The 19,621-nt window shown below is 41.3% G+C and overlaps 1 protein-coding gene and 1 pseudogene across 1 annotated transcript; one reads left to right on the forward strand and one right to left on the reverse strand.

Annotated features, from left to right (window-relative positions):
• The first annotated feature begins 6,345 nt into the window (after nucleotides 1-6,345).
• Nucleotides 6,346-7,655, forward strand: LOC101174154 (P2Y purinoceptor 1-like; annotated as a pseudogene).
• A 3,739-nt stretch (nucleotides 7,656-11,394) lies between these two features.
• Nucleotides 11,395-13,766, reverse strand: LOC101173908 (P2Y purinoceptor 1-like). Its single transcript, XM_011493017.4, has one exon. The coding sequence runs from the start codon at nucleotides 13,023-13,025 to the stop codon at nucleotides 12,018-12,020; it is 1,008 nt and encodes a 335-aa protein (XP_011491319.1). The 5' UTR covers nucleotides 13,026-13,766; the 3' UTR covers nucleotides 11,395-12,017.
• Nucleotides 13,767-19,621: the final 5,855 nt, after the last annotated feature.

Genomic DNA, 19,621 nt, shown 5'->3' on the forward strand with positions numbered 1-19,621 from the left:
ACCCTCCTCCCGATCACAGATGCACATCTCTTAATCATTTTGTCCAATCGAGTGCAATCCCTCGTGGTCATACTGCCACCCCAGCAGACAACCCCATGGAAGACAGCACTCGCCACAACCGACTGATAGAAGAGGAGCAACATGTCAGTACATACATCAAAGGACCTCAGCTTTCTCAGAAAGAACAGTCTACTCTGCCCTTTCTTACACAGAGCATGAGCCTGCTCCGACCAGTCCAGTTTGTGGTCAAGGTGCACACCCAAGTATTTGTAGGAGTCAACCACCTCGATTCCCCCTCCATCAATGATCACTGGCTGGTGGGAGGACTTCCTACTGAAGTCAATGATCATCTCCTTGGTCTTTGATATGTTCAGCACAAGACCATTGTCCCTGCCCTAGGAGGTGAATCTGGTGATGAGCTCCCTGTACTCACTCTCATCCCCTCCCTTTACACACGCCACAATAGCAGTGTCGTCCGAATACTTCTGGACATGACAAGCTGCAGATGCATAATTAAAGTCTGCATTGTAGAGTGTGAAGAGAAAAGGCGATAGTACAGTTCCCTGTGGTGCTCCGGTGTCTCTCCTCAATGTCCCAGATACACAGTCTCCTAGTCGGACAAACTGTGACCTAAGAGTCAGATAGTTGTGGATCCAGCGAACAAAACCTGGATCAACTCCCATCCTCTCAAGCTTCCTCTTCAGGAGCTGAGGCTGGACTGTATCAAAGGCACTTGTGAAATCGAAAAACATCACCCTCACATATCTGCCAGTCCCTTCCAAAAAGGAGAGCACCCTATGGACCATATAAAGGACTGCATCCTCCACTCCCATACTGTCCTGATAGGCCAACTGAAGGGGGTCCAGCGCCCCCTCCACCTGGGGTTTGAGCCTCCGGAGTAGTAGCCTCTCAAAAGTCATCATTATGACAGATGTTAGGGCAACTGGTCTATAGTCCTTCATCCCTGCAGGCCTTGTCACCTTGGGCACTGGGACAAGGCATGAGGTCTTCCACAAGCCAGGGACACATCCTGTCTGAAGACTCCTGTTAAAGATGGTTTGAAGAGGCACCGCCAGCTCTGACGCACAGTCCTTTAGCAACCGTGGTGATATTCCATCAGGACCAGCAGATTTCCAACCATTGAGCCTCCTGAGCTCTATGCACACTTCCTCTATTCTTATAGGTGTTACAGCATCAGGGCTGGAGCTGGAGCAGGCGCGGCTGGGTGGAGGAGAAGAGCAGGTCACAGCCGCAGAGGTGTAGGAGCCGCCACTTGGTGGAGTAGAGGAACCAGTCACAGCAGCAGAAGTCAAGGATCTGTCACTGGGTGGAAAAGGGGAGCCGGTCACAGTCACAGCAGCAGAGGTGGAAGAGTCACTGATGGTTGGGCATGGGTGAGCGTGTACTGAGTCAAACCTATTATAAAAATGGTTGAACTCATCCGCCTTGGCCACATCACCAGGCACAGTCCATCCCCTCTCCTTAAAGCCAGTAATGGTTCTCATGCCGCTCCATACCTCCCTAGTGTTCTTATTCTGCAGCTTCATCTCAAGCCCAGATTTGTAATCGCTCCTGGCGCGCCTTATGGCTCTTCTTAGATCATGTTGAGCCACCCTTGCTTTGTGCCGATCACCAGTCTTAAAGGCCTGCTTCTTCAGGTTTAACAGGTGCTTCATACTGCTTTTAATCCACGGCTTGTTATTGGGAAAGCAGCGTACTTTTTTCAGAGGCACTGCCACATCTGTACAGAAGTGGATGTAATCAGTGACACACACCACAGCCTGATCGATGTCACTGTCACTGTCTCCCACCAGCAAGTCCCAGTCAGTGGATTCAAAACAGTCCCTTAGCATGGCTGCTGTCTCAGGAGTCCACTGCCTAAAGGATATGGTAGCTTTAGGCAGCCTCATCACACATGGCTTATATGATGGTCTGAGCTGAATGAGATTATGATCAGACCTACCAAGGGGGGGTAGAGCCACTGCAGTGTAGGCAGATCTTAAATTCACATAACACAGGTCCAGAGTGTTTTTGTGTCTAGTTGGACTGTTCACATATTGTGTGAAAACCCCTAAGTGAGAGCTCACATCAACATGATTGAAGTCCCCTGATATTATGATGAGCGACTCTGGGTGTGCAGACTGAGCCCTCGCAGCCACTTCCTGGATGACGTCGATGACGATGGGTCCGCCCGTGGCGGAATGTAAACAACGATGGCGACTACGTTGGAAAACTCTCGTGGAAGATAGTATGGTCTTATACCGATCACCAAGAGCTCCACATCACGAGTGCAGATCTTACTTTTGACCGTAATGTGACCGGGATGGCACCACTTGTTGCTGACCAGCACAAAAAGTCCACCGCCCTTCGTTTTTCCGCATAGTTCCACCTCTCTGTCCGCTCTGACGAGTGCGTAGCCGGGGATGCTAACAGCTGAGTTGGGGATCACGTCAGTCAGCCAGCTCTCTGTGAGCAGATATAAACTCACACGGTATGCCTCGTCAGTTCTTATCAAGGCGACCAGCTCCTCACACTTGTTCTGTAGAGAGTTTACATTCCCCATGATAATAAGAATAAATAATAATAAGAACAACTATGAATTTCTAAAAATATTTAGTTCATTAAATCACAGAAGTGCAGACAGATATCTCTCATGTACTTTTAAACTCTGTCTGTAGGTTTCAATCAAAGTACACTCAGGACCATAAATATTTGGACAGAGACACATTCTTTCTACTTTTGTTTCTATACATTACCACAGTGAATTTTAAATAAAACAACTCAGATGCCAGTGAGGTCCAGACTTTCAGCTTTTATTCCAAGGGTTGAACAAAAAGATTGCATAAAAATGTGAAAAACTAAAGCATTTTTTAAACACAATCCCTTCATTTCATGGGCTCGTAAGTAATTGGACAATTGACTTCCATGCTATTGCATGGGCAGGTGTGGGCAATTCCCCTGTTATGTCAATATGAGTGAAGCAGATAAAAGGCCTGGAGTTGATTAGAGGACTTGTGCTTGCATTTTGAAGATTTTGCTGTGAACAGACAAAATGCAGTCAAAGGAGCCATCATTAAGCTGAAAAAACAGAAAAATGCCATGCCAGAAATTGCTACAGTATCAGGAGTGGCAAAATCAACAGTGTGGTACATCCTGAGAAAGAAAGAAAGCACTGGTGAACTCAGCAACGCAAAAAGGCCTGGACGTCCACGGAAGACAACAGTGGTGGATGATGGCAGAATCCCTTCCATGGTGAAGAGGAACCCGTTCACAACAACCAACCAAGTGAACAACACTCTCCAGGAAGTAGGGGTATCAATATCCAAGTCTACCATAAAAAGATGACTACATGAAAGTAGATACAGAGGGTAGACTGCAAGATGCAAGCCACTCATAAGCCTCAAGAATAGGAAGGCTAAATTGGACTTTGCCCAAAAAGTCAGCACAGTTCTGGAAAAACATTCTTTGGACAGATGAAACCAAAATCAACCTCTACCAGAATGATGGCAAGAGAAAAGTATGGAGAAGGCGTGGAGAAGCTCACGATCCAAAGCACACTACATCATCAGTAAAACACTGTGGAGGCAGTGTGATGGTCTGGGCGTGCATGGCTGCTAGTGGCACTGGGACACTAGTGTCTATTGATGACGTGACACAGTCACGTAATGCAGTAATGCAGGATACCATTCTGGATTGGCCACAGAGTGACATTCATGTCTCCATTGATGCCAGTGGAGCTGAACATGGATTCAAGAGAGCCAGTGGTGAAGGACAGCATGGCTTTCTTCTCCTCAGAAGAATTCTGAGGTGTTCAGAGACATACTCTCTGCGCAGATCCAGGTGAATGCAGCCAAAACTGATTGGGCGGCGTTTCATAATACAGATGGACAACGACCCAATCATACAGCCAAAGCAACTCAAGAGTTTATTAAAGCAAAGAAGTGGAATATTATGGAATGGCCAAGTCAGTCACCTGATCTTAACCCAATTGAACAGCATTTCACTTGTTGAAGACTAAACTTCAGACAGAAAGACCCACAAACAAACAGCAACTGAAAGCAGCTGCAGTAAACAGTAAAGGCCTGGCAGAGCATTCAGAAGGAGAAAACCCAGCATTTGGTGATGTCCATGAGTTCAAGACTTCAGGCTGTCATTGCCAACAAAGGGATTTCAACCAAATATTAGTAATGACCATTTTGTTTTCAGTTATTTCATTTTTCCAATGACTTACGAGCCCATGAAATGAAGGGATTGTCTTTTAAAAATGCTTTAGTTTTCACATTTTTATGCAATCTTTTTGTTCAACCCATGGATAAAAGCTGAAAGTCTGCACTTCAATGGCATCTGAGTTGTTTTACTTAAAATTCACTGTGGTAATGTACAGAAACTAAATTAGAAAAAATGTGTCTCTGTCCAAATATTTATGGCCCTGACTGTATTTGTGTTTTTAACTGTAGGTCACTGGCTTGTTGCGTGTACTAAAAGTTCAGCAGCAGAACAGTTTGAAAAACAGCTTTTGACAGTGTTTACAGAAGGTAGACAGCTGGATTGTGTCCATTGACTGACTATGAAAACAGGACCGGGTGAGTGTTACGTCAACCATAGAAAATGACTTACTTGCAGCTCTGACGAAAGAAGTCAATTCAGTTGCTATGTTTTTAAGATACAGACGTTGTTGAGCCAGATGTCAATCTGAGTCGGTCTGAGTCAACATTTCTATGGTTACCACTCTCGCCTATCAGGTGTGAGCTTGTTGGAAGCTATCACTTGACACCTCACGCCCTTACCAATTGGAAGCAGGCTTCACAAAGTCTGTCAATCAAATATTTTGACACAAGACCACATACTTTTAATGAAGCATCTGATTGGTCAGTATATAACTAGAATTATTTTCACTACAAAAAAAATATAATTTTTCTGTTTTGAATAAAGCTAAACTGGTTCTGGACCACAAATCACTCCACATGTTATACTGTACATTGATTTTACCATATTTTACTTATTGTGTAGAGGTTTGGGGAAACAACTATAAAACAACGTTACATTCACTTTCAATACTTCAAAAGAGAGCAATTCGAATTATACACAAAGTCAATTACCTTGAGCACACAAATAGATTATTCATAGAATCAAAATTACTCAAATTTTACAATGTAGTAGAGTATTGTACCGCTCAAATAATATTCAAGGCCGAAAACAATTTATTACCGACGAATATCCAAAGGTTATTTATTAAAAGGAGAGGAAAAATACAATTTTAAGGAAAAAGATAAATTTGTCATACATAAAGCACGTACAAATAAAAAGAGATTCTGTGTTTCAATTTGTGGAGTGAAGTTGTGTTGTAAATGCTTGAAACAATGTCCAAACATAAAAGAATTTAAATATAGATACAGAAATATGATCATGGATAAATATGTACAAATACAAAAAAATACAGAATGTCAGCATTTATAAATCTGCATACTTTGACAATACGTTTTGTTATTCATTTGCATGTTGTTTGGAAATGAAAATTACATGTATATATGTACATATACACTTGGGTAAGGGCACTGGACTTTGATGGTGGGAGTACTGGGTTTAGTTGGGAAAGTAAGGATTTAAGGTAAAGGAGGTGAGAGTTTATAAGATTTTTTTTCTTCTCACTCCCTTTTGGACTGGTGTTTATATAATTTTGTCTTGTTTTGTTTTATAGAATTTACTTGTCTTTTTTGTTTTTTGTTTTTTTTATAAGTTTTGTCTCGTTTTTTTCTTATTTTGTTATTTTACACTTGTTTTCACAAGTCCAAAATAAAAAAGACTACTCTTACTACTACTATCATAAAAAAAATTAGGATTAGAAAGACCATGTTAAAAAAAATAGCAGAGCAAGAAAGGTTATTCTGACAAACAGAATGACTGAGTTACAGCTGTTTATTTCTCTACAAGTCTATAGGATTTTGGCTTCTTGAAACCAGAGGGTACTTCCTGTTTTGATCGTCGGGGTGGTGGTGGGGGGGAGATCACTCAGTCCAGTTCTCGTATACAGGCAATGGTTGTGCCCCTTTTGGTTGTCTTATTAGTTGAGTGCAAATAAAACGTTTAAATTCTCCACGTCTTAGAACTTGCTTTATTGGGTTGTTACTGTAAAAAAGGTCATTCCATTTTTGCTGTAATCCATTTTACCAATAAGAACAGATTTCTTCCAAAGCCTAATTGTACTGGGCATCTTTCTGCGGTATGACAAAGCCTAACAAAAGTTACGTCAACATTTCATTGAAGAGATTTGACCGCAGTAATTATTTCATTTAGGTCATTTTAAGATAAAAATCGTTTGTAAACACCATGATTAAAAACGATTAACTTTTATTGATCTCACAAAAGAGAAATTCCCCCTTCATGGCAGCTCAAAAAAAAAGCAAGTAACAGTGCAAATCTTATATAGATAAAGTATGAGTTTTAAGGGTTGTTGGTGGAGAAAAGCAGATATTGTTTAAACATGAAAACATTTTGATCTTGTTCACATGAAAATTAGTTCAAACAGTATCTACTGTGATGCTAAATACATCTGTTCTTTACAAAATAATTTATGTTCGCTGATGACAGAATTAATGGAGGCAGGGCAGTTCTAAACAGGAAGTTCTTTACTTTACTTTTTTTCCCCCCTTCCATTTCAGCAGCATTTGTGACCGATTGAATTGACACCCTGCCAGCAGAAAAGATGAACTCATCTAGTTTTCTTCGCAGCTATGACAAAATTGAAAATAAGATGCTGCCTGCCTTTTACACCATCACGTTCATCATTGGTCTTTTGGGTAATGCACGGGGGATGAAAGTGCTGCAGCAGAAATGGAAAAGGCAAGAAAACATAAACATTTTCATCCTCAACCTCGGACTTGCCAACGTCTTGTATCTGTTCACCCTTCCTTTTTTGATGGTGTACTACTTCAGCGGAGCTAAATTGATTTTCGGGGACGTTTTCTGCAAGATGACAAGATTCTGCTTCAACGTGAACTTGTACTGCAGCATCGGGTTCCTCACCTGTATTAGTGTGTACAGGTACCTGGCCATCGTCCATCCTCTGAGAACGATGGGAAGACTAACTGTGACTCATTCTGTGCTGATCTCAGTCCTTGTTTGGCTTTTGGTGAGTGTTCAAAGTATGCCAGACATCTTTTATCCAAAAACATTAAAATACAAAGCAAAGTGCTTCCACTCTACAAGCCATGAAAAGACAGAGGATTACCTAACATACAGCCTTGTGTGGACAACCACTGGATTTTGTATCCCATTACTCGTCACTCTGGGCTGCTAAGGACGTGTGACTTTTGTTTTTTATCGCAGGCAAACCATAGAGATGACAATAAGACAAAGGTGCTTCAGTTTGATGTTCGTTTCAAGTCTTCTTTTCTCCGTCTGTTATATTCCTTATCACGTCTTTGGGGACCTAAGTCACAGCGTTTTCAGGATTTGTTTGTATATAACAGACACACCACAGCTGTCACACAAACTAATGAGGAACAACTGTAACTAATGAGGAACAACTTGAAGACCTTCCAGTTTTCACTAGGACTGTCCTAATTTCATACTAAAACCAACCTCATGTCCTCCTTCACTACATCTATGAACCTCCATATAAGCCTCTTTCCTGACCCTTGTCACTCCCAAAGAGAACCTCAACATCTTCATCTCTGCCTCCTTCCTGTTTCTCAAAGTCTCTTTTAAGTATTTTCCTTTCTTATCTTTGCTTTCATTTCATTCTTAATAACACCTTTGTCACATAATTTCAAATACTGTAAAGCAGAAAAAGTCAACAGCAAAAGTGCTTCAGCTTCTTTTTCTGATGTATATTTTCTCATGATCCTGTCATGTGTTGTATCTGATGTTTCTTTCAAACGCATTTGTAAAAATATGTTAGGCATACTGTCAGTCATTGTAAGTCAGTTAACCTTTCAAAAACAAGTAAGAGCTTAGTAAATGCAAGAACATGTCAGTCCTGAGTTTTTTTCTTGAATTAAAAACAGTTTTCAGTATTTATTTTATTTTATTTAACCTTTATTTAACCAGGAAAGTCCCATTGAGATTAAAAACCTCTTTTACAAGGGAGTCCTGGCCAAGAGGCAGCAAAAAGTTACAAACACAGACAACAAATAAAATTACAATTTCAATTATAAACACAGTAACATTTAAAGGAGTTGACCTCAAGTGCTCTCAGTCTGGCTTTAAAATCCTTTAAAGAGATACGTTCAGGGAGCTTCCAGGTTTTTTGCAGTGTGTTCCATGAAGTGGGAGCAGCGTGAGAAAAAGATCTTTTTCCCAGTTCTGTGCGGACAAATGGAACCTTTAGCAACAGTTGATCATTTGAACGCAATGAATATGAATCAGTATGTCAGTATCTATGCCTGGTGTTAGGCAACAACAGAATTGCTTGTGTTTTCATGAATGTCATTGCTCAGGTAAACAGCAGTTATATTCTGCACACATATGTGTATATATACAAAAATACATAACTAAATACATCATATTTCTAATAAACAAGTATGAATGAACTACTGTTTATTCACGTTGTGAATGCTTTTTTTTCTTAAATGGCGTTTTCTTGTTTTTAAAGCTCACATTTCCGCACAATTTAGAGTTTTTTTTTATTGATTGGCAGATGAGTGGACCAACTGTTAGTCTTGCCAATTCTTATGGCCGTGTCACACAGCCACTACTGACATTTTGCACATTTTCCACAAATGCAATTTCTGTCTTTCGTGATACATGTGTGATATACAGTACAGACCAAAAGTTTGGACACACTTTCACTTTCATGAATTGGGGCCTTCTGACACTATGTCAAGGGGTAGGCCATGAAGACTGAACACATTGTGGACAAGGAGGTTGGCAGTCTCTGTGGCTGATGGGAGTTGAGGAAGTGCAACGTAATGGGCAGCTGTGAGGATGGTAGTATTACCTTGTGAGGGTGGCAGAGGGTAACAAAATCCAAGCCTATATGGGACAAAGGTCATCCAGGAACGGGCAGGGGATGGAGGAGTCCTGCCGGAAGCTGTTGGGAAGTTTTGTTGCGCTAACAAACTGGACAGGCAGCAACGTACTCACTAACATCCTGTTGCACGGTGGCCCACCAAAACCGCACCTTCAGTAGCAAAATGGTGCGTGTCCCTCCAGGTTGACAGGCTTGGCGTGAAGAATTCCCCCATTGGATTACCTCTTACTGGACCGAGTCTGGAACAAATAGAGGGTTGGGTGGGCCTGTACCTGGGTCAGGTTGTTGCTGTTGTGCCTTGAGGACTTTGGCTTCCACATCCAAGGTTACTTCCGCCAGGATGCAGGAAAAGGGCAGGATGGGTTCAGGTGGTGATTGAGTATCTGGGGCAAACTGGCGGGACAAGGAGTCTGGTTTAGAGTTTTTGGAACCAGGTTTGTAAGAGAGGGTGAAATTGAACCGGTTAAAAAACAGAACAGCGTGCCTGTCTGGGATTCAGTTGCTTGGCAGTTTATAGGTAAAACAGGTTTTTCTGGTCAGTCCAAATGAGGAAGGGTGTCTTTGTGCCTTCCAGCTAGTGCCGCCAGTGTTCCAGTTTCATTGCCAGCAGCTCCCGATTCCCCACATGATAGTTGCGCTCAGCAGGAGCATTGCAGAGGCCAAACGGCATCACCAAGTATTCAAAATGGCCGAGTGGGGTCTTAAATGCAGTCTTCCACTCATCTCCTTCCTTTAAAATGTTCCCAGAGGTGAACAATAGCCTGGCATCAGCTGAAGGTCCATGTGAGGTTTAAGTAGAGGCAGACAAGGAGCAGATGAGGAGCAGGTGAGTGACCATGACGAGGTGCAGGTGTGGCTCAGGCACTGGATGAGTGCATGCCCACAGGATCACAACAGATGTGTTCTTTGAGTGGTTTATTTGTACTTCTTCCATGGTTTTAACATGGTTCATTGTGATAAATCTATAAAAAGTTCACTTAAAGACCATGAAAAGTTTTTTTTCCTTATACTTAGAAATATACTGTTGTGGAATTCAGACAATGTTGACCGTTCCCTTTGAGAAGAAACATATTTCAATTTACCAAAAGAAAAAGCACCATGAATTTGCTTGGGCAAAAGGAACTTGTTTCTGAGATACAGTTGCAGTGCTCAACTTTGAGGTCATTACATAAAATTAATTTTACTATTTTGTTCAAATGAAAGGTATATTAAAATTCTAGATCTTTTTTCTAAGTCATATTCCCTTTAAAAAAATATTGAGAAATTGTTCCAGTAAAGTCTTTGGATGTATCGCGATGTGTGTTGTATTGACTAATGCCAATACACACCCCTAAGTGAAACACATTTATGTAAAACTATTACAAAACTGTTCATTTCTTCAAATTAAACTTATTTTAAAAGACATTACAAAAAAATAAGATGGTTCATTTAATTAAAATCAAACCATTTTGCCGTCCACTCATTCTAGAAGGCCAACATTCTCTAAACAGGAAGGGCAATTTTACTCCATTTACCGACACAGGAAGACAGAAGTATAAATAATTTGACACCTTTAGTGCAAACCGCTATTATCTATCTTGTTTTTGCTCTACATCACTTGTTGTGTTGGTTTACACCTACAAAAACAAAAATAGGATCAAAAAACAGATGGAAATTCATGTTGGCAACACCAAATAAGTGCAGCCAAGATGCACAATAAGCGTGTTTGAGATCACCCAGGTGGACGCAACGCTGCGACAGATGACCTGGTCTGCCACAAATGTTTTTGCTCCAACGTCACCTGTCAATCATCACAAAAATATCAGGAAAAAGGGGCGGGAGCAGGGCCCCAACCTAAGCGAACGCAGCTGGAAATTTAGTACTGCACTGACTGCAAGCTGCCCTGATGACTACAAAGCAATGCATTGTGGGAAACCTGTCCTGACAGTTTTTGTAATTGAGAGATTAATTAAACTCATTTAAATTAGTTAGTGATAAAAAAGAGTCTATATACATTACAAATCATTAAAACATATATAAAATATATAATAACACAGATCATACTAAAGGGGAGAGGCATATTAAAACTAAAGTTAAATGAATGACTGATTTATTTACTTGTTGATTTTTTTCATTTACGTATTTTATTTTATTTGAATATAGTTATAGTTTTATAAGTACATTTTGTACCAAAAACAGTTAATAATAAAGTATGGCTTATAGTATAGTACATGTTTAATACAAATTTACTGGCTATCAGACACTCACAAGTTGCGCGCGTGTGTGTGCTGAAGTTGTGGCCCTGCTTCAGCTAGACCCTGCCTTTAGTGGCCCCCAGGTAAATTGAGTTTGAGACCACCGCTCTAGGCGTTTCAGATGCATGACAAATGGGGGGAGGGGGCTAAAGGGAGAAAGAGAGAAACAAAAAGAAACCCATAGGGTGCTTTACCGGCAAACTGTTTTTTATTCATGTTTTCCTCTTTAATCTGCAATAACCAATATTTGCAGAGAGTGCAACATGACAAGTCAGACTTTAGTCGAAAAATACTCACATGTTCAGTTGTAACACATGAAATACAAAACACTACTTTTATTCAGTTCATTTTGTTGTAGCTCACTGTGTATTACTTTACCAGGATCCTGACTACAGTAGCCACAAATCTCTGAAGTATATCAAAGTTAACACATTTTGACAGATTTGCCCATGAAACCACAGAAATCGCTTCAAGGTGGTAAGAGATGAACTTTCTCTCTGAACTTATGTTTTATTTAACCCATCGTTAAATTAAAAATAAGATTAAATAAGATTTGAAATGAATTATTTCTTTTACATATAAAGATGCAAATATATAAACTGGTGCAACATGATAAAATCTACTAAAGTTTTTGATGAACAGATTATAAAATATATTTACCAATGCATTAAAAAACAGACTAATAATTAAAAAAAATGCCAGTTAGGGTTAGGGTTAGGGTTAGGGTTTTTCTTGAACAAGCTTTGCATGTTTGAGTGAAATAGTTTTTTTTACAGACACAATTTAAAACAGGTCAGAACAAAGACAAACTTTTATTTTGAGGTTGTGGTCGACATTGATGTTGATCTCAGAGCTTCTTCTTCAGTTATTGTGTCACTGCTTGAATTCAAATGATAGAAAAACTTAGGAACTTGTTTTGGGAGCTGTCGAATGTGAGCCAGAATATGTTCACTCATCTGAAGAGTAGAAACCATAGGATTGAGAGCACTGTTCAGACACACAAGCCCCCGACTGATCTGATGACCTGTAAAAACATGTTTATCCCACCAAACACAAATATTCTGTTTCCTCTGAATTCTAGAAAATAGACTTAGGTTCCTAAAGACGTGATAAGGAATATAACAGACGGAGAAAAGAAGAATCAAAATGAAAAGAAATTTCACACACTTTTGTCTCAGTCTCTTCTCTATATTGTTCCTGCGACAAAGAACAAAAGTCACATGTCCGTAGCAGCCCAGAGTGACAAGTAATGGGATACAAAATCCAGTGGTTGTCCACACAAGGCTGTATGTTAGGTAATCCTCAGTCTTTTCATGGCTTGTAGAGTGGAAGCACTGTGCTTTGTCTTCGAATCGTTTTGGAAAAAAGATGTCTGGCATACTTTGAACAATCACCAAAAGCCAAACAAGGACTGAGATCAGCACAGAACGAGTCACAGTTAGTCTTCCCATCATTCTCAGAGGATGGACGATGGCCAGGTACCTGTACACACTAATACAGGTGAGGAACCCGATGCTGCAGTACAAGTTCACGTTGAAGCAGAATCTTGTCATCTTGCAGAAAGCGTCCCCAAAAATCCATTTCCTTCCGCTGAAGTAGTACACCATCAAAAATGGAATGGTGAACAGGTACAAGACGTTGGCAAGTCCGAGGTTGAGGACAAAAACATTAATGTTTCCCAGTTTCTGCCATTTCTGCAGCAACAACTTCAGCCCCCATGCATTACCCACAAAACCAATGATGAACGTGATGGTGTAAAGAGCAGGCAGCAGCTTGTTTTCAATGTTTCCATAGTTGTAAGAACAATTGGATAGGTTCATCTTCTCAGCTGGAAAGGCGCTTCTGTCCTCTGTGGCTGAGTTTAAGTGAAAGAAATGAAAGGAAAAACTATGAACAAATTCCTGTTAAAGCCACACCCATAAATTAACATATTTTAAAAGAGCTGTAATGTAAACATTTTTCCATATAGTTTTTCTCGAAAGAAAACTGAAACCAGTGTTTTCCCTAATCTCAATAAAACTAGTCACACCTAGTCTTCCCTTTATTCTCATGGAATGATCTAAGGCTAGAACCTTGTACATGTTTTAACCTGAAGCTGCATTAAAAGTTCAAGATGAAGCAATACTTTGTCATTTACCAGAAAACATGCCATAGATCTGCTTAACCCTTGTGCTATCCTATGACCCCACCCTTAGATTGACGTGTGCTCCTTACCATGACAAAAGTGGATAAAGTTGGAGAGAATTTCATGTAATCCATGGACACCAGTGAAGATCACAAATCATTGAAGAAAAAAGATTCAGTGGACTGTCTAGTGGGTCTACATGACCCAACTCCCAATGTTAAAGTGCCTAGGATAGCACAAGGGTTAAAGGCAGACAGAAAGTTATTTTCTATGTTATCCTATCCTCAAGCACATCTGAAAAAAAAAATTTCTTGGGAATTCAGAAGTCAGTTCAACCTGTTTCTGGCTAAGTAAGAAGGAATCTGAAAACAAACTTGCGCTGAGTTAGTTCTTCCTGTGAAGTTTGTCTGGAGTGATTTGGAACTTTCTAAAAAAATATTATGTAGCTTCTCTCTGAAAACCTGCATACTTTATACTGACAGTATTTTTTTTTACACTCTGTTGATTTGTACTGCCCTGCATTTGTAAGACAGCATTTTCTTTTTTTTTTCAGTCTGTGCCCGGAATAAGTCATCCACCGGACGACGCATGGGACTCCTACAGCCTCTTCCCATCCCTTCCAGACTGTGGGCGGAGGTCTCCATGGACTTTGTCACAGGCCTTCCCCTCTCACGTGGTCACAACACTGTTTTGACGGTTGTGGACCGGTTCTCAAAAATGGTCAGGTTCATCGCCCTGCCTAGACTGCCTTTGGCCAGGGCCACAGCTGACATTTTCCTGAACCAGATCGTGAGGTACCATGGTTTCCCCAAGGACATTGTATCGGACCGGGGTCCGCAGTTCGTGTCCCGGTTCTGGAGGGAGTTCTGTCGGCTCATCGGCGCTAAGGCCAGCCTGACCTCAGGTTACCATCCGGAGTCCAACGGCCAGACTGAACGCCTCAACCAACAGCTGGAAACCGGCCTCCGGTGCTTGGTCTCCCAGAATCCCTCAACATGGAGCAGGCATCTGGTCTGGGTGGAGTACGCTCACAACACCTTACCCACCTCGGCTACAGGCTTCTCGCCCTTCAAGTGCGTCTTCGGCTATGAACCTCCTCTGTTTGCGGCGCTGGAATCTGAGGTTTCGGTTCCGTTGGTCCATGCCCTGGTCCACCGCTGCTGTCGCATCTGGGCTGCCGCTCGACAGGTCCTGGAACGACAACGGGACAGGGTCAAGACGGCTGCTGACCGCCGCAAGCGTCCCGCTCCAGATTACCATCCCGGACAGAAGGTCTGGCTCTCGGCCAAGAATCTTAATCTACACGTCCCGAGTAGGAAACTGGCCCTGCGGTTTGTGGGGCCATTTCCCATCACCAAGGTCATCAATCCTGCTGCGGTTCGTCGCAGACGAAAATGGCAGCGGACCGACGCAGACCGAAATTCTGATGACCACGGCAGACGAGAAGACCTGGACTGCTCCTGATCGGGCACCATGGACAACCCGAACACCGCGGAAAGCACACCCCCTACAGATGCACGCGACCGCAGACACACGAACGCACTGGGCGCTGTCAGCCGCCCGCTGATCGCCGCAAAAGGAGAGCAGACGCGGCGAAACGAAAACCCCACATCAGAACAATGGGGATCAACCATCCGAAGGATGGGGGAAAACAGCAAGACGGCGAAAGAGAAGGAGACTCGCGGGCACGGAGAACGGCGAAGAATGAGCGCTGAAGGTAAGAGAGAATGAACAATTGTACATCTGACTTAAATAGGACACTGAGCAGGTGAGATAATTGACTGACCCGCCCTAGGGGAGTAACCTGTGACTCTGCAGAGTGTGCCTGCCCGAAATGCGACGAGTCGCTATTTATTGTACTTCACCATTTTATTTCTGTGCCGGTCAGACCAAAGGACTTCAATCACTGCAGTCCTACTTCATCCACATCACAGACTATATTCACTCTAGCCACACAACAGCAAAAAGATATTACTGTATTACTCTTGTGTGCCCAATCCAGCCTTGACAAGACACAATTGAATTGTCATCACAAGCCTTGTCCATGACCTGTGTTCTGCAAAGAGTAGACCCAGAGTTTTGTCAATTGTGTGCTAACTGCAAATTGTGTTTTAGGTTAAGCCCAAAGAATGATGTTTTTCCAAAATTGAGTTAAAGCAATTAATCAACTGGTTTAGAGAATGGTGCTTAATGTTTTAGCAATTGGTATAAACTGTAACACACAATTTGCAATACTCTAATCTAGTCTTTGCAAAACACATGACACATTCTCAGTTTTGACAGTTGTCAAAAAATGTAACACAAAGATGCAAAACACACAACAGAACAAAACTGAAGACACTTGTTGCCAATCAATTGCCGTGAATAGAAGGACAGTTGTAGAACAACTGAGGGGCTTTTGAAAGATGGATGACAGTGGATGAGCTGCACCACGACCTGGACCCAGACAGAGGACAAGAACTTCTGATGAGATCCTGGCCATAGATATTGACTATATGGTGGTTTACGGAATGACCGTGAGGGAATTGGGTCAAAAGGTCAACCCTCAACTCAGCAGAATCGTGTTGTTAATCAGCATCATTTACATGACATTCAACAAGAAAATGAAAGAGAATATTTTGTTTTTTTTTCTTGGAAATGTCACAAAAGATTGCGCATCATACATTAGTTAAACACAAATTCCCAACCATACACCTGATAGAATCTGTTGCCGGCCGTGGACATGGCTCAAGATGATATCTCAGTTGTGTCGAGTAAGATTAAAGGCTTGATTAAAAAAATAACTTACAATTATCTGAGAGGTCAAAAATGAAATTAAAAGACAATCAATCAGCAATGGTTTAAATGATATTTTTAAAAAGAAACAACATTTTTAGTTTAGAGCTGGTTTTGTTGGCCTCCTGCTCAAATTGCTGCTGTATTCCGCTGCGCTTTACTACAGTAAAATGTCATTTGTCTTCATTTATTTGACGCAAGCTTGAAAAACACAGCGCATATCAAAATGATTTAAAAAAATATCCATTTATCATATAGCATCTAACATCGAGATGTTTGATACACAAACAGAATTAAGGCCTACCGGATTGTTCCAATTCTACGGAGCCCCTAAAGGGCCATTGAAAAAAAAAAAAAAATAAGAGTAAATAAGTAATAAAAAAAATGTTTAGAAGTAAAAAAAATTTTTTTGAAGTAAAAAAAAAAAAAAAAAAAACTAACTGGTGCGCACCAGTTAGTTTCAGGTGCGCACCAGTTAGTTTCAGGTGCGCACCAGTTAGTTTCAGGTGCGCACCAGTTAGTTTCAGGTGCGCACCAGTTAGTTTCAGGTGCGCACCAGTTAGTATCAGGTGCGCACCAGTTAGTATCAGAAGAAATCAGATGGTTGACCTGCTTGCTCATTGTGCACCAACTAGCTACAGTTGTCTAGAGAATGGCTGAAGTTGAGGATATGGACCTTGTAAACTTTCTGAAAACACGAAATATTACTGACAATGTCATCAAAAAGATTGTGGAAGACAAGGTAAGCAACATTACTGCTGTTAATATTTGCAATATGGTAATTTCAGAACCTCACGTCTCTTTCTCGCACATGCTGTGTGCTTACCATTTTTTATTGTGTGTGTGTGTGTGTGTGTCGGGGGGGGTGTTGTTTTAGATCGACATTAATGTGATAAACGTCATGACTGTCCAGGACTTAACCAAATATATTGAAAGATATGGAGATCAGCTAGCCATTAAAGCGTTCTGTCAGCAAAGAAGCGCCGCGCTGGAAAGGCCAGGATCAAAGTCATCGCTCATGCAGCGAGTAAGAGACAAAATTCAGGGAAACCGAAACCGAAACCAAACCTACACTGGCAACATGGCAGGCCGTCATGCTGGAAACAAGCATGCAACAAAAGACACTCGGCGGATTGAAATGGGATGGCTACATTTTTCTGACGGCAATTATCATCAGGTCCGAACAAGGCATGGAGGCGGGACTCGTCATTTGAGTGTCCAGAAGACGGTCACTATGGAGGAGCTGCTGGAAACAGGAAAGAACTTGTTTTTCTTAAACGGACACTCTTCCAAAGGCGAAGTGGGTGACTTCGAGTTTGACATTCGTGATTTCAGCCACAAGATGGTTCCACTTGGATGCACAGTAAATGAGTTATATGAGCAGACCAAAATAAAAATGCTGCGAATTTATTTGTGTACTCGAGAAAAGGAAAAAGAGGATTCTCCCACAGATGTCATTCTTTCGGACACATCTTCGGATTTTGAACCTTCTGAACCTTCTGAGGACAGATCTGCAAAGGTATGAAGGAATTTATATTTTTTGTACACTGTTGTGTATTATTAATCAGATATATCAAGAGTGTAGATTACTAATGGTTTACATACAAACTATTGCAAAGACTTGACAGATATTTAAACGGTGTTGAAATTTTTTGTTTCGTTGTCCTTTTCACTACGACGCGTAAGTTGGCTTGCAATTCGCGAGAGCACTAAACTTGAATAGTCCACTGCATTTTTCACAGTAAGATCTCATAGAATCCAGGTTTGAGCAGTCCAGGTCCTGTGGTTTTTGATCAGGTGCTTGGTGATCCTAGTGTGAAAAATGCGGCAGAATATTCCTTTATTAGTCCTCAACTTCAGCGCCGTTTTCTCACTTAGAAGAAATTTTAGTTTATTCATAGTTTATTTATAGACATAGTTCATTTAAAATTTGGAAGCATTATTTAGACAACTAAATACGTCTTCGCACACTTTAAAATAACCCTGTTGCTCATCCCTCAATCTTTGACAATGTCATGATTCATGAACGACAAAACATCCTCTATAAATTACATCAACATGAAACAGCAGCTCTGCCTGCGCCTTAGTGTTCATAAAATACATACTTTCTGGACAACAACAACTGTTACAACATTCAAAAGATGCTATATGCTACAAATATGCATGGGGTTGTCTGCATATCTTTGAGGGTGGCACTGGCCACCACATGGGGAGTCTCTACTTGATGCCACATTATTTTCACTTATAAAAAATATTAGCACCGTCAGAATAATTCTAAATCAAGCTAAAACAGTCTTAGCTGAGACTCCTTTAATACATTTATTTCAGGGCCTGAGCGAATGGCAGTTGAGAAAGCTCTCCAAAACAACATGGATGAAACTGTTGAAGAAGACCTGCTGGATCTTTTTTCTAGAATGGGCTCACACTGTCTGCCCTCAGGAGACCATTTACGGGCCTCTTTTTTAACAATGGCACATAAAGTATTGCTTCAAGAGCCAAAGTTTCTAATAGACTGTTTCCACTCCATCATCCACAATGTGGTTCCACCTCTGACTGAAAAAGACATCATGAACCTTTATGAGTCTAAAAAGCCAACAAACAAAAAAGTGGCCCAAACAATAAAGCCAACAGTGGAAAACCTTGATCCACAGCAGCAGTCAGCCTTTAACCATCTGGTAAGGTATGTGAGAAGTGCTGACCAAAAAAAAACTGGAGAAATTCTTGCGCTTCTGCACAGGGTCCACAGTTCTTTGCCAGGACAAAATCGAAGTAACCTTTAATAGGCTGTCTGGTTTAAGTCGAAGATTAGTGGCGCACACCTGCGGTGCCGTCCTTGAATTACCATGTACATATAATTCATACCCAGAGTTTCGAGCAGAGCCGGACAACACTCTGTCAGGTCACTGCTACACAATGGATATTCTGTAAAAGACCAGTGAATCAGTGCTTTTTTTTCCCTGTCTTTTTCCTGTCTCTTTAGTTTTTGGGCTTTTGCTTATGGCACCAATTCCTTTCTAAAAATTTAGCAGTAAACTCAAGAACTATTTGTTGTATTGACTTCAACATTTTATTTTTTTATCAGTCTGAATTTGGTGTAAATGTCAGAATTTAGAGCTCCGTCTCCCCCTCTGGTCACCAGCTGGAACCATCTCAGGAGTTCTAACCACAATTCCTGTATAGTGCACACCTGACTTTCATTCACTCAGCCACAGCATACTTGAGCTCTGTACTGAACTTACCACAAAGTATTGTTTGTGCCACACTGTCTTCCTTATCATATCTTGTATCTGGACCTGATTTTCTGTCTTCTGACCCAGACTCTGGTTGCCTGCCTGGACCCTTGCCGCCACTATTTTGAACACACTGTCTCTCCTCAGATGAAATTATGCCTTTTATTGATTGGCTGACTGACTAAAGTAATTTAAGTTTGTGGACTTTCAGCTGAGCTAATAAACTTGCTGCATTTGGATACAGCCGTCTGCCTGATCTTGTGACAGTGGCGAAGTATTCAGTCAC

Source organism: Oryzias latipes, chromosome 7 (assembly GCF_053564925.1).
Source record: "Oryzias latipes strain Hd-rR chromosome 7, Olatipes_Hd-rR_3.1".
NCBI classification, from domain to species: Eukaryota; Metazoa; Chordata; class Actinopteri; order Beloniformes; family Adrianichthyidae; genus Oryzias; species Oryzias latipes.